Genomic DNA, 15,461 nt, shown 5'->3' with positions numbered 1-15,461 from the left:
TGGGATTAAAGGCATTCACCACTATACCCAGTTTCTATGGCAAACTAATGTGGCTACTGGGATTAAAGGTGTGTGTCACCACTGCCTGGTCTGTATCGCTGATCAGTGCAACTGTTTTACTTTCTGATCTTCATGGCAAGCTTTATTTATTAACATACAAATGAAATATCACTACAGTGGTCTTCATTTAGTACTTTGTCCATTGCTCACCCATTGCAGCTTTATCAGTGTGTTATTTCTTCTGTGTATGCAGTTCTATTTAAGCTAACAAATGGGTGAATAATTCATTTAATGCCTGGTATATAAGTTATTACTAATGTCATTGTGTTATAGGGATTTAATTTTTTGCTAAATCACTGAACTCTCAAGCAGATGATTATTATTTGATACACAATTAAGTACAGATGATTTTTACTAAAGGTTTCAGGATTTGGTATATCCTAGAGAATTCTACTAGATGCCAAATATATTTGTCCAATTATTACATTTATTAATACATTTATTTATTCATTTTGAGTGCATGTATGTGGGTCGGTGTGCCTTCTGTTGTGACTTTGTATAGGTCACAGGACTGTTGTGATAGGAGCAGCAGGGCTGCATACCCGGCACCCGGCCGCCCGCATGGCTAGCTAATGCCCGAAATAATTACACGGAAACTGTATCTTTTTAAACACTGTCTGGCCCGGCTAGTTCCAGTTTCTTATTAGCTAGCTCTTACATATTGTTCTAACCCATTTCTAATATTCTATGTAGCCCAGAGCTGGCTTACCAGGGAGGATCTTAACCTGCGTCTGTCTAGAGCAGGAGAATCATGGCGACTCCTTCACTAAGCTTCTTTTTCCCAGCATTCTCTTCTGTTTACTCCACCTACCTAATTTTCTGTCCTATGAGGGCCGAGGCAGTTTCTTTATTATTAACCAATGGAAGCAACAGATAAGATACAAGACCCACCTCCATCACAGGACAACTTTTCCAAGTATGTGCTTTGCCTCCACTACAGCGATCCAACCAGGTCATTCGACTTGTCAGCGAGCTCTTTTACCTACTGAGCTATTTCACTAGCACTATACTTTTAGTTTTTATATATTTTTATTTTTAGCAGTTATGGAGATTGAACAGTAGGCCTCATGCGTACTAAGCTGACTTATAGCCCCAACCTTTTGATTTTGTTCCTTTATATCGTTAAATCTCTGTTTTAATTCTCAGATTATTAAACTTAATTTGAAATGGTAAATAATGAAATATTTAGAATTTCTGTTTGCAAGAAATATTTTCTATGTGTTTGACAGAGTTACATATACTGACATAATCTTACACCTTGTTGGTTTTATAGCTATGTTTAAGTTTAATTTTTTTATTTTATTTTATGTGCATTGGTGTTTTGCATGCATTTATTTCTACGTGAAGGTATCAGAACCTCCTGGAACTGGAGTTACAGTTGTGAGCTGCCATGTGGGTGCTGGGAATTGAACCTGGGTCCTGTGGAAGAGCAACCAGTCTGTGTTTGTTTGTTTTTTTCTTTCTTTGTTTTGTGGTTTTTCAAGGAAGAGTTTGTCTGTAACTTGCAAGCCTGTCCTGGAACTTGCTCCATAGACCAGGCTGGCCTCGAACTCACAGAGATCCATCTGTGCTGTGATTAAAGGCATGCGCCAACACTGACTGGCCAAGTAGCCAGTGTTCTTAACTACTGAACCAGCCCCCAATATTTGAATTTAATAGGTAGAAAAGTGTTACAAGTAGCTATATTGTGTAAAATAATGGAGGAAGAAGCAAGACCATGGATTAATCATGGTAATTTTTTTAATTAATATATTTTAAATAATTTAGGCTTGCTCATATTTAGCTATGTGTTTTTGTAAAATACACCTAAAAATTACTTTGATTGGAGTAATGTTACATCACTGTTACAAGCCCCACCTCACTGCATCAAGCCTAGGTTCCAAAAAGCCAGCTCATGTGACAGGGATAAATCCTGGTCCCTCTTCCAGGGGTCCCTCAAACAGACTAAGCTACACAACTGTCAACACATGCAGAAGGCCTACTTTGGCCCCATGCAGGCTCCCCAGCTGTCAGTCCACAGTCCATGAACTCCCAGCTCAGGTCAGCCGTCTCTTTGTTTCCCTATCTTGATCTTGACCCCCCTCCTCCCAATTCATATTATTCCTCCTCCTCTTTATCTGGACTTCAGCAGCCGGGACCAGTGCTTAGCTGTGGATCTCTGAATCTGCTTCCATCTGTAAATGGATGAAGGTTCTGTTGACAGACCGCTGGGACTGCTAAAACCCACATATTATTGCTCCTTTATTTAAGTAGTTTTATGTCGTTTTGATTGAAATCCTTGTTTTTATGTGTTTAATGATAGCATATATTAGTTCATTTTTTTAGCTTATGTCTATTATTAAAATATTTATAACCTTGCTTATAGATGTGAAAACTTAGGATCTTAGACTACCACAGTGATTAAAAAGTCAAGTGTGTAGACTTAAGATCTTAGGAAACTTACTGCTCCTTATGTTTCTAGTACATTCTACTAACAGTGGGGAAATTATTTAAAATGATTAGGTATGATAATGATAGAAAAATCGCCTGCAATCAGTAGGTTACAGTTTTAGGTAAGAAACACCTGACTTTCTATCGTGGCTGATAGAATCACATTCAACACAAAGAACATTTGAAATATCTTTCATCAGCAATTTATATCCTATACAGAAAACCAATTTAAGTGCACTGTTCTCTGTGAATTCTATTAAAGTGCTGCTCCATAGTTTCTTATTCAATAAGAGTTTATAAAACTGGAAAAATTGGTGAAAATTATATCGTCTCAATTTGACCCCAAAAGTTCTTATGGAAAAGATCTAGGGTCTGGAGTGATGCCTCAGTGCTTAAAAACAGGCCTTCCCTAACTCCAGTTCCACAGGATTTGATGATGCCTGTCCTCCACAGGTTCCAGGAACATGTGCACAGATACATACAGGCAAAATACTTGCATCAAATAAAGTAAATAAGTCTAAAAGTACAAAGAAAAAGAAGACCTAACCATTAAGAGGATAAATCTATTTCACGGGGCAGATTCTATGGAAGAAAAAGTTCTTTATCTTTTCCAAAATTTAATGGAAGAAGATTATGTAAGGACTTTATGAAATAGTTTAATTTGTTTAGAACCTGTATATTTATATAATGATAACTATGATATATGCTTTTAAAATACGAATGAATTTTAAGAGAATATAAAAGGCTGTTCTGGGCAAACAGCTTAAGTAACAAGGTAGTCCAAGAGTTCCTTAGGGAACTAGAACAGAGGTAGTCCAGATGATGAGAATTTTGTGAGTTCTAAAAATATAGTTTAGCTTGTGCCTAGCTTGTAGGAACATTACAGAATTTGAATTCCAAGAGCAATGGGAAACCTCTCACAGATTAAACCAAAGGAATGCTGTGATTACATAAGTACTTTTACAAGACTATTATGCATGTTCCACATAGAACAGGTTAGACCATCACAAGAAAAATGTTGAAATTCCTGATTGCTGGGACACAGGAGCATTGCAGTAGAACCAAAGAGGGTAGATAAGATTTGCAGCAATAGTTAACTCAATAGGAGAATTACCTTGAGGATTGTGTGGGATGTGATGATGTGTACCTTTAGTCTGAGAATTCAGGAGGCCAAGGTAAGAGACTTAAATTTGAAGGAAGACAGGATTACATAACAAGACTATGTTTAAAAACAAAACCACAAGAAAAAATTGGGGGCCTAATGATTCTGCAGTAGCACCTACCCAGAGGGCTGAGAGGTAGGAAAATCACAAAATCAGTAATTTTCTGGATCTCATCTTGAGTTCAAGGCCAGCGTGGACAAGTCATTAAGATCTTGTCTTTTAAAAAGAATGAAAGAAAGCTGTAGGAAAAAAATGGGACTGGAGAGATTGATTGCTCAGTAGGAAAAGCATTTGCCACACAGATATGATCATCAACATTTAGATCCCAGCGTTCTTATGAAAAGCTAAGCATAGGCCCTGTAGTAACAGTACCATGTAACCTTGTCTATCTTTGATCTTGCTCTGTAGACCATGCTGGTCTTGAACTCACAGAAATCCACCTGCCTCTACCTCCTGGGTGCTGGGTTAAAGGCGTGCACCACCATGTCTGGAATAAAATCTTTTAAAAATAAAAGCTGGACATGCCTATAGTCTCAGTGTTGAGAAATGGATACAGGATAATCTTAGGGGCTCAGTAGCCAGCCAGTCTAACAAGTCTGAGTTTCAGGTTCAGTAAAAGACCCCGTCTTAAAAAACGGAAATAGTACAGAAAGTCATCAAGAAAGACAACCCAGCTTAAACTCACTCTGCATGCTTATATGTATGTGCATGCCCACATGAACAAATATACATACTCTCATGCTTCTCTTTCATACACAGACACAAAGGATGTAATTAACATAAAATTCTTGTTCTGTCATACCACAGTAAATAGAAGGTGGTACCATTTATTAAGATGACAAATAGCAAAAAAGAATCAGGTCAGACTGCAAAATTGAATGTTACTAGAATTTGCATTAAAATGTACTCTTGATTTTGGATTTGGGTTTGAAATTGTTGAAGCATAATTTTCTCTTTTTGTACATATTGTAAATATATACAGTAACTTTTTATTGAATAAATGAATAAACTAAAAGGTATTCTGTTTATGGGGCTTGTTTTGCAGTGCATGGGGAGTGTCAAACACAGTATTTATGCACAGACTTTTAGGTGACTCAAGAATCAACTCCAGGAGCTGGAGAGATGGCTCAGTGGTTAAGAGCATTGCCTGCTCCTCCAAAGGTCCTGAGTTCAATTCCCAGCAACCACATGGTGGCTCACAACCATCTATAATGAGATCTGGCACCCTCTTCTGGCATACAAACATACATGGAAGGAATGTTGTATACATAATAAATAAATAAATCTTTAAAAAATATATATATATGAAAAAAAAGAATCAACTCCAGCTCTTGTGTTAAATTTTAGGAGTTTCTTCTCTGTAGTGTTTATTTTAGAGAACTTTTTGGGCCATACTATTCGTGAACTTAAAATCTTTAGAAAACAATCTGTAAAGCTATTTCTAACTTTGAGTTTCTCTGAGGTTTTTTGTTTTGTTTCCCACATTATCATGAAATCTGCAGTGAGTAGAGGAAAACCGTAGAGCCATATTTTCAAGGTATATGAACCAAGAGGAGTCGGGCAGTGGTGGCACATGCCTTTAATCCAAGTAGGCAGAGGCAGGCGGATCTCTGTAAATTTCAAATCTGCCTGCTTAGTCTACTGAGTGAGTTCCAGGACTTCCAGGGCTGTCTCAAACCCTGTCTCAAAACAAAACAAAAGAACCAAGAGGAATGACTCCATTGACTTTTAGAGCCTAAATGCCCTGCATAGGACCCTAGTCATCTAAAGGGGCACATGCAGAAACTCACTTGAGACTGATTCATTTTAGATAGTGGATGTATTTGCTTCATTTTGTGAGGAATTTTCTCAAGATCTTAGATATACATAGTAGCAGCTTACAGAACGAGAAGTAAGAGCATTGACTTGCCATAAGTATGTTTGTTACTATGAACAGAATCCCATGTTCTTTAGAGCATTGTTTCTGAGGAGCTAAAGATAACATAGTTGTCTCTTAGAGTGTACCCTGTCCTGTCTACATTTGTGTGTGTGTGTGTGTGTGTGTGAGAGAGAGAGAGAGAGAGAGAGAGAGAGAGAGAGAGAGAGAGAGAGAGAGCTACCTTAAAAAGTTACACCAAAAATTTTTTTTCATTCTCTTAACTCTTCTTTTTTAGGGAGCTTATAAATACACTAGCATCAAGCTTGTACTATCTCTGAGCGTGTTCTTTTTAGGGGGGAATTAGTAAATTTCATAACCTGTTGACAGTTATGATTACTTCCGTGCTAAGTTTACATGTAAGGGTCTCCATCCTTTCTTTCAGGGACAGAATGATGCTGCTGAAATTGGAACAAGAAATTTTAGATTTCATTGGTAATAATGAGTAAGTTCTGACATTTAACAAGAAAAGGAATTGTCATTGTAGTTCTCCTTGAGTTATTAAATTAGCTGTTCTCTTCCTTCAGGTCCCCACGTAAGAAGTTTCCCCCAATGACATCTTACCACAGGATGCTGTTACACAGAGTGGCTGCCTACTTTGGATTAGACCACAATGTTGATCAGAGTGGAAAGTCTGTCATAGTGAACAAAACTAGCAACACAAGAATGTAAGTGTTCAGTATGTTGTCTGTGAACTAATACTTGCCTTCCTACAGCACCTTCCATTTGTGGTAAATTCCATGATAACTTTGTGTGATGGAGCCAAAAAGTACATTTATCTCGCTGTGAACAAAATGCAAACCTGGATTCAGATGAGGAAGATGAGCCTTGTCTTAGGCACAGCTACAACAAACACCTCGGAGAACATATTATCAACCTTGTTTGACAGCTACTCTCTTAATGAATTTTTAAAGTTAATTTAGGTATCCATGGCCACCATTAGGCGATTTGTTTAAATAATTTTAAAAAAGAAAAAGCGTTTCAGATTTTGCCATCCTCACATCATCTACCACTTTGTTATCATTTCCAAAATCTTGTTTCGTTTTGTTGGTTTGTTTTGTTTTGTTTTCCTTTTTCTGTGTCAAATATGAAGAAACTGAAACTCCAGTCTTCCATACTGCTATGTTGTTTCTTGGGCCATATCTAATTTACTGAGGAAAGTTTTTATATGGTTAAAAGGAACCCTTTGCTTTAAAAGTAATTGCTTTTTGAAAGCCCTTTAAAAGGCTGGGCTTACAGCTCAACGGTACAACACATGACTATGCTCAAGGATCTGCACTCAATCCCTTGAATTATAAAAAAGTCCTCTAGTCTCATTCTCTGTAGCACTGGGATTATAGGTCTGTGCCAGCATACATGGTGCAATAGTATTCTCTTTATCATTTTCAATAATGGTAGAAAGAGACCTAAGACCTAAGTAGCAATCAATTTCAAGTGCCATGAATAATGTTCTTCACTTCATTATTTTTTCTGCTTTTCCTCAGGTCAAATAACTCCCAGAGTCTTATCTGTACCATTCATTTTTACATGGTTATATTTAATTCATCTAGTCCCTTCAGTTACCATAGTCTTTGCCAGAATAGGTGCCATATTGCTTGATGAAGCAAAATTGGGGCTCCTCAATTTCAGATAGTCTTTATCAACTAGATAGGTGTATTTCATATTTTAAATGACTATTCCTACAACAAAAAATAATAAATTGCCTTGGGCAGAAATTTTTTATTATTTTTTGGGGACTATTAGAAAATAGAAATCTGATTTAGTTTCATCATGTCTATTCATTAATCTTATTGAAACAGCTTTTATCAGTTAATCTTTTTCCAGTTAATTATATAATGACTAAAACAGGATAGTATTTAATAAGATGTAGGTGAATTGAAAGTGCTAGAAATTACTCTCTTTAACCAGTACCCTTCAACCTTACTTAGAGCTGCTGGATGCCCAAACACATGAACATTAGCAGGCATTTTGACTAACATTTTGACTGACAACTCTCTAAGGTTTTCAATACAGTGTAACTTCAGTTATTTGAATTCTATAAATGATGTCAGAAAAGTTTTTAGGGTTCTATTTGTAAAAGTAATCAAAAATTTAGTTAAGCAGAGATATTTACAAAGTATGGGTTAATGTAATTATAACTGTTTCAGATCATTGAAGTTACACTGTATTCTTACTTTATATCTTCTGGGATCTAAAGAAGGTTGTAAATCAGAAAACCTTAGAGATCTGCTCCACATTGAATAAAAACAAACTTACCTTTTCCTCATAGGGAGATTACCCGCTCCAGCCTTGAACCAGTGGTGTTGTGGATGTCAACAACCGGGTGTCCACTGGGGTGTCTCAATGGAGCGGGAAGTTGCCGATTGCAGGGCAGTAAATTCAGGCATCTTTAAAAGAAAGAGGTAAGACAGTCTTAAGGTTAGCTGAAATGCCTGCCATATTTTGTGTGGGAATCCAGCTGTTCTTAGAAAAGTTGCCAGGGCCTTGGTTAAACTGTAGAGTTCACTTTAGAATAAGAGTCTCTCACTCAAATACAGATGCCTCAAGTAAGAACATGTGACTTTATACAGCTACAGCTATAGGTAATAATAGTAAACACATCAGTTTTGTGACAAATGGCATACTGTCATGGTCAGTACATGACTTTTAAAACTCGGAAGGAAACGGACTCTCATCATTTTGGTAATGAAGCCTTGTACTCTCACCTTCTTTTTTACTTTGATATGGATTTTTTTTATCTGCTCTGTTTCATTCATCATTTTACAATACAATTTTTTCATCTTGTTTAGATAATTTTCATCTTTAAATCTCCCTTTGTGTAATGTAGAGGAGTCAACTACAGTGTTTTATTAAAAAATTGGTGAATTGGTGAATTGATCTGAGTGTGGTGGCACATGACTTTAAACGTAGGTCTTAGTGAGTAGAGTCAGAGGGATCTCTGCCTTTCTGGTCTGCCTGGTTTACATAGCACGTTCCAGACCCGTGAGACCCTATCATAAAAACAAAAATTAGTCGCTAAACTGAAACAAATGTTTATGCATGTGTTTTGGATTCTATTTATAATGAAATGTCTGGTCTTGGTTTGCTGAAACGTCATTGCTTGAGTTTATGATTAAAATTTATTGATTGCCAGGCATGGTGATGCACACCTTTAATCCCAGCACTTAGGAAGCAGAGACAGGTAGACTCTGGGAGTTAAGGTCAGCCTGGTCTACAAAGCAAGTTCTGGGCTAATCAGAGCTACACAGTGAGACACCGTCTCAAAGAAATGAAATTTTATTCATGGTGTTCTTGTATTGCTTATATTATATGTAAACATGTAGATATGTATTTGAACTATATAGAAAATATATATTGTATTGTTTATGTAACTGTATAGGGAATTTATTAGATTTTCTTTAAATATATTAAAATGTTTCGTGTTATATTTCAAAACAGTAATTACAATGTCAAATGGTAATAAGTTGTACAATATTAGTTGAGTTAACTTATTGGAGCTCAGAATATATTGTCAGAGGTCAATTTTAACATAAGTTGAATGTCTAAGGCCCATGATTATTTATATGTCTTCCAGGTTTATTGAAGCTTCTAACATTCCTAATCTGGAAAACTATTATGTTACAGAAGTTGTACTAAACTTCACAGTCATTGCTTTGGTTTCCAGTGTTAATCTCTACATAAGAGCTTACCTTTTCTAACCTGTTTAAGTTAGTGTAAATCAAAGTTATGCTCTGGTGTAATTTAGAATTTTGGGCAACTTGAAAACATTTTCAAGTAGTTTCTTAGGTTTTTAGTTAATTCAGTACAAAATCCTTGATTGCTTTCATTCTATGGCATGAAGACTGTAGGAGTATAATGCGTGTGATACAGTACTTAGCTTTTTCTTTGTCTGTGCATAGACAACAAAGACAGGATATCAGCCTGGGAGTGTGACCCCATGTGCTCCACCTGTGGCATTGTCATGTGCTTACCTGACTTTCCACAGGTGCTTTACCCTCTTGAAGCCCAGTTTCCTCGGGGTTTATTATAATGACAAATTCTTCTGGGTGCTCTTTCTTTACTGTTCATTTCAACTTAGAACAACCCTGTAAAGTAGATAAATGCATTATATAATTCTCGTCTTACATATGAGAAAATGGGAATAAAATATTAGATAATTATGCATATCTTAAAGCCAGTACTATGTTCAAAAGCTAGACTTGAACCCAAACAGTATGACCCCAGAACCTCTGCTGTTTTTGAAAAGCCTCCACACTATCCCGTAGAGGAGCGTTGGCTCAGAGGAGTCTTACGATGATGAACTGAGGTGATAGTGGTGTGTCTTAAGCAGCACTGATAAATAACAATATTACTTTTTTATTAACTTGCATATATTGCTTTACTTTTTTGTAAATACAGTGCATTAAATTTTTTGTTCCTTTGTCTTGTTTCTTTTTTTCAGACCTGATCAGAAATTTAATGAACACATTAAGGATGATAGGGGTGAAGACTTTCAGAAACGATACATCCTTAAGAGAGATAACTCTAGCTTTGACAAAGATGATAGCCAGGTAATCTTGAGAAAAATGCTACATTCTTTTTAAGTGCGAGCTTTAATTATATCAACAGTTTATTTTCCTAATAATCATTTTTGCCTCTTTAGATGAGAATACGTTTAAGAGATGACAGAAGAAGCAAATCTATAGAAGAAAGAGAAGAAGAATACCAGAGAGCTAGAGATCGAATATTTTCCCAAGATGTATGTGCTAACTTACCCTTAGGACTTTATCTAACAACATTCTAGGCCCCCCCCCAAGCTATTAATCACATTATTTTTAACCATATCATATCAGGTCGTGTTTTTGAAGTAAGCATATTGTTCCTCTTAATTTGATATAGTACAATAGAACAATACTATAAAGTTTCACCAATATTGAAAACAGGTGGACCACAGGACTCAATAGAGGATGGGAATGAGTTGCTATTTTTATAACTTTTTTAAAGCTTATAACAAATGAGGTTTTTACAACATTAGTAACTATAAATCTTACATTGTTTGTAGTGTCCTTAATCTTAATAAATAATTAAATATGGAAACCAAGGAACAGAAAGCTATGCAAAGTAGCCAGAATAAATATACCTAGAAAATGGCTGAGTAGGAATTTTAATCCAAATCTGCTGAACTCAACATCTATATTAGATTAATGATTTTCAGTATTTTATAAGCTCGATGGCATACTGCTGTTCACAGGTTGACAGGTAATACGGTGTGTGAATCACGGAGACACGTGAAAGTGTAAGAGTCACAGTAGACAGAGAAGTACTACAAAGTTGAACTGGGGAGGAGATACGAAAGTTAGCTTCTGAGAGCCCAAAGTTCAAGTAGAAAATCAGTATTTGCAGAGGCTCACAGGAAGAATCGAATGATTTAGAGCAGCCAGAACATAGCCTGGCAGGCAGCATAAATAAGGAAGTTTTAGACTGGAGAATATCAGGAACTCGGCCATAAACCTTTGCTATGGTAGCTGAACTTCAGGTGTGGGTTTTTGTTTTGTTTTTCTATAAATGTGATCGATATTTTAGGATCTTGAGCCACACATGTATATCTGCTCAAAACTGACTCTGATATGACAACCACCATAATACATAGTCATGGTTGTGTTCCATTAAATCTTTATTCATCGAAACAGGTGGTTGGCCACGTTCCTGATCCTTGTACTGAGGAGCCATGAAAGATGGAAGAATTACATTTTAGAGAGCTTGCTTTGGCTCCTGATCTATAAAGTGAATGAGTAGGGCAAGTTTAGAAGACTGTCGCAATATTGCAAACAGAAGTGACTCAGAGTGACAGCACTGGAGGAAGTTGACTATAGGTGCTTGAGACCTATCTGCTTATTCTCTGCTTTATCCATATTTGCTGTGTGTTAACTACTTCCACAAATAGAAATGGCCACTGTGTTACAGAGAATTAATTAGCCTTTGCTTTTTACATTTATTATTTGTATGTGTATACACGTGCATGAGAAAAAAGGTCAGAAGACAGCCAAGTCATAATTAAGGTCATAAGTTAGTTCTTTTACCATGTGGCTTGGACATCAGGTGTCTTTACTTTTGGAACCATTTTCCCAGGCCCTCTGTTAGCTTTTGATTACTGCTAATCAAATATTTGTGAATAAGAGAGAATCTGTAGACTTTAAATATATGATAAGTGAAACTTGAATTAACCCCATTAAGAAGACTTATTTAAATTTCAAATCCATTTTGATAATAAATGACTTCTAAGATAGGTATCTATTAAAAATAATCATTGTATCTCCAAGCCATGATAAATTCCATTATCATTCATTGGATCTTTTTGGAGGTATACTCTTATTTTTAGTTGTAAGCCTAGCCTTTAGCTGCTAAGCCATCTCTCCAGCCCTTGGATATACTCTTAAGTTACTGTGTATGATTTTTGTTGTTACCATTAGTATACAAAAGACCATGTATTTGACAAACTTTATGCCTTTCTTTCCAGTCCCTGTGTTCCCAAGAAAACTATATTCTTGACAAAAGGTAAGGAAATCTTTAATATCTATTCTGGTTGTTATCTAATGGAAGCTAATAACAATTTGCGTGTCTTATTAAAATGCCAACAGAATCCAAGATGAGGACACTAGTGGTACCCAGCAGAGGCGCCAGATATTTAGGTATTGGAATGTTTTCCAGTCAGTGCTAAAAAAAATTGCATATTTTTCTTTTTCCCCCTATTAGCTTTTCAATGTTTTATTTCTAAATTACAGAGTTAATAAAGATGCTTCAGGGAGATCAACCAATAGCCATCAGAGCAGCACTGAAAATGAGTTGAAATACTCAGAGCCACGACCCTGGAGCAGCACAGATTCAGACAGCTCCTTCCGGAACCTGAAACCTGCTGTAACCAAAGCCAGCAGCTTTAGTGGAATCTCGGTCCTGACAAGAGGTGATAGTTCTGGAAGCAGCAGAAGCATAGGCAGGCTTTCAAAAACAGGTATAAGTATCTACCTAGAACTGTACATTCAAAATGTTACTTTGGGTATAAGTATCTACCGAGAACTGAAGGAAAATAAATCTCTATTGTGAGAAAGTCATTTAGAGAGTGCAAAATTCAAGCTTCTGCCTTCTGGGTGCTGGGATTAAAGATGTATACCCCCATGCCTGGCCTAATTTAAAACATTTTAATAACTTGGGACCACTGAGGTTGCCCAGCCAGTCAGTATACTGTACAAATCTGATGGCCTGAGTTTAGATACCCTAGTAGAACTAGTTCTCGAAAGTTGTTTTCTGAGCTCCACATGTTACACACACGTGTGCGCTCACACACACACACAGATACGGAAAAACTAAAAATAACTTGTGCTGTCTTATTTTAAGAGACAATGTATTTTTTAATCCTTTAGTAGGTAAAAGTGATAGTGTGTCACCCCCCCCCACACACACACACACACACCCAGTAGTGCACACCTTCAATCCCAGCACTCTGGAGGACACCCAGTGCTACACAGAGAAACCCTGTCTCGTAAAACGAGAAAAAGCAAAGTGGTAAAGTTCACATGTCATTTTTATATGACATGTTCTTCAGAAGGCAGTCTGTATAGTGTATCATAATTATTCATTACATTCATTAGAACCTTCATCCCAGAGTCAGCTCCCTTAGTAACAACCTAACTAAACTCCAAGTACTGTCTGAATCTGTATATTTCGTTGTCTCGTTGTCTACCTCAGTCATTGTGCTTCAAATGTCAGTAACAGTTTCAACCCTGTCCCTGTGAAATAGACTGTAGGCTTGAAAGAGCTAAAATTAAAGTTTTAAATAAAGTAAGAAATAAATTTTAAGGTGGTCCTAACATAAATACTTGGGATGCTTTTCATACTGTTTATGTCACTAGTTAAAAGAGAAAGGTGGTTGAGTTTTATTTTAGGAGGATGCTGATTTTCAAGATGAAATTGTATAGTAAAACAGCGTTGCTTCTTTCAGTAGATAATTTATTTATATTGTTTCCCATACCATTCTTAATCTTTCTGTGTTATTATAGCTAAGGGGTTCTGATACGTGAGGTTTGGGGCATTTGACTGTGCTAAATTCTTTTTCCTGGGGAAATTGTAATCTGTATATTCTTAAGTGTTAAAAGGCAAAATATATATAAAGCGTGTCCTTTTGAAAGTGTCAGTAGTACACTTTGTTGGCTGTCTGTGACTTGTGTTACTGTAAACTTGGTAAATTGCATAATTTGGCTATGACTTTTCTGACAATTTCTGTGATGCTACTTGTTGCACTGAACATTTAGGAGGATAAGCAAAAGGAACCACTAGTCAGTAAATCGTAATAGCTATTGCTGTTATGCTGTAAGTGCATGTTGTAGAATATGAATTGTACTATTAGGTTTTAAACCTGTACTTTCCTATTAGAAGTTGTTTTTGTTTTTTTTTTTTTTTAATTCTATGTTTTTCATTATTCTCCCTCTAGGATCTGAGTCTTCAGGTAGCGTAGGGTCCTCTACAGGCTCTCTTTCTCACACCCAGCAGCCTCTCCCAGGTTCAGCTCTTAGCCAACCTCATGGCGCACCTGTCATCTACCCAGCAGCCAGCACTCACAGTTCTCTTTCCTTTGATGGTGGCCTCAGTGGTCAAGGTGCATCTCCTAGCACTAGCTTCCTTTTGCTTCCCTTGGAAGCAACTGGCATACCACCTGGCAGTATTCTGATCAACCCACAGACAGGTGGGTATCCAGAGAGAGAGTTTATTTCAGTTGACATAGCAGGAAATATCTGTAAATTAGAGTACCTTTTAAAATGAATTATTTAAAAGTACATATGTTAGCTTTTTAATTTTGATAAATAAGTGTCATTGTCTTGACCACTTTAATAGAGATGTTTAGGCTGTAAAATGTTATTAGTTTTAATCATATTGAAATAATTCTTCCTATTTGACATCTATGTATAAACTAGATAAATAGCCTGACTATAATCAAACAATTCATGCCATTGAAATGAGTCAGTTATCTTTGAGAGAGCTTTATGTGATATAGCATTTTTATTCTGTAGCCAATAATATGTTCTTTATGAAGACATAAGTAAATAAAATATATAATGTTCTTGAAAATGTAATAATTGCTTTCTACATAAGAAATAAAGACATTTGTTTTTTTAAAAAGGTAGTTGTTATAATTTAATATTGACAATATATGTTTTTAGTCCTTGACATAAACTAATAATAATTAATTTTATTGGACTTTTACTTTAGACCATATCCAGTTTGATAGGGTATTGCTCCAGACCCTACTGAGCTCATTATAATCAAAATATTTTCTGAGGGCTGGAGAGGTGACTCAGTCATTTAAAAGCTCTGGCTTCTCTTTCTGAGGACCCAGGTTCAGTTTCTATCAACCACATATTCATACTTTAAATTCTTCATTGATGACCTTTTTAATGCCCCTTTAGGTAGCGAAAAACCCCATTTACAGCAGGGAAATTGAAGTATGTATATATAGATAAGGTTGTTATATAATGTTTTGCTATGCATAATCTATTGCTATTAAACTGATTTCATAATTACAAGTTTTAAGCTGTCAGTTATCTACATTTTCAACCTATTTTTTTAAGTTGAATATATGCAGTGTACACGACAACCTTGATTATTTCCCATCCCCTTGAAAATTTTTTGAATGGTTTCCTGATATCTTAGAATCGGGTGTTTTTCTTTTGAACCGAAATGCACACAAACCCTAATGACCATGGTAAGGCTAGCCAAGGGTGGGAGTGCTGGGTCTTTGGAATGTTGCTGACCTTTCTCCTTTGTTTATAGTAACTGAATACCTAGAGTAGAATGATATTCGAAACTCAAACTTTTTAGAAAATATTTCTTTCAAGATTGTTTTTATTTTATATGTTTTGTTG

At 36.2% G+C, this 15,461-nt stretch overlaps 1 protein-coding gene across 9 annotated transcripts in view; it reads left to right on the top strand.

Moving 5' to 3' along the window:
* Nucleotides 1-15,461, top strand: part of R3hdm1 (R3H domain containing 1) — a 137,030-nt gene that overhangs the window by 57,784 nt on the left and 63,785 nt on the right. For 5 of the 9 annotated variants that reach the window (XM_050161455.1, XM_050161456.1, XM_050161458.1 and 2 more), the window contains 8 exons: nt 5,954-6,013; nt 6,096-6,236; nt 10,010-10,118; nt 10,211-10,306; nt 12,065-12,102; nt 12,186-12,236; nt 12,330-12,556; nt 14,033-14,284. In XM_050161455.1, the coding sequence (XP_050017412.1) occupies nt 5,954-6,013; nt 6,096-6,236; nt 10,010-10,118; nt 10,211-10,306; nt 12,065-12,102; nt 12,186-12,236; nt 12,330-12,556; nt 14,033-14,284 (974 nt within the window). Of the gene's footprint in view, nt 1-5,953; nt 6,014-6,095; nt 6,237-7,837; nt 7,971-10,009; nt 10,119-10,210; nt 10,307-12,064; nt 12,103-12,185; nt 12,237-12,329; nt 12,557-14,032; nt 14,285-15,461 lie in introns of those variants that run through there. The other 4 variants (XM_050161460.1, XM_050161463.1, XM_050161461.1 and 1 more) reach the window with 3 other exon arrangements.

This window comes from Alexandromys fortis, unplaced genomic scaffold, assembly GCF_014885135.2.
Source record: "Alexandromys fortis isolate MF-2015 unplaced genomic scaffold, M_Fortis_MF-2015_v1.1 scaffold_109, whole genome shotgun sequence".
NCBI classification, from domain to species: domain Eukaryota; kingdom Metazoa; phylum Chordata; class Mammalia; order Rodentia; family Cricetidae; genus Alexandromys; species Alexandromys fortis.
This window is presented reverse-complemented; position numbering and strand designations above follow the sequence as displayed.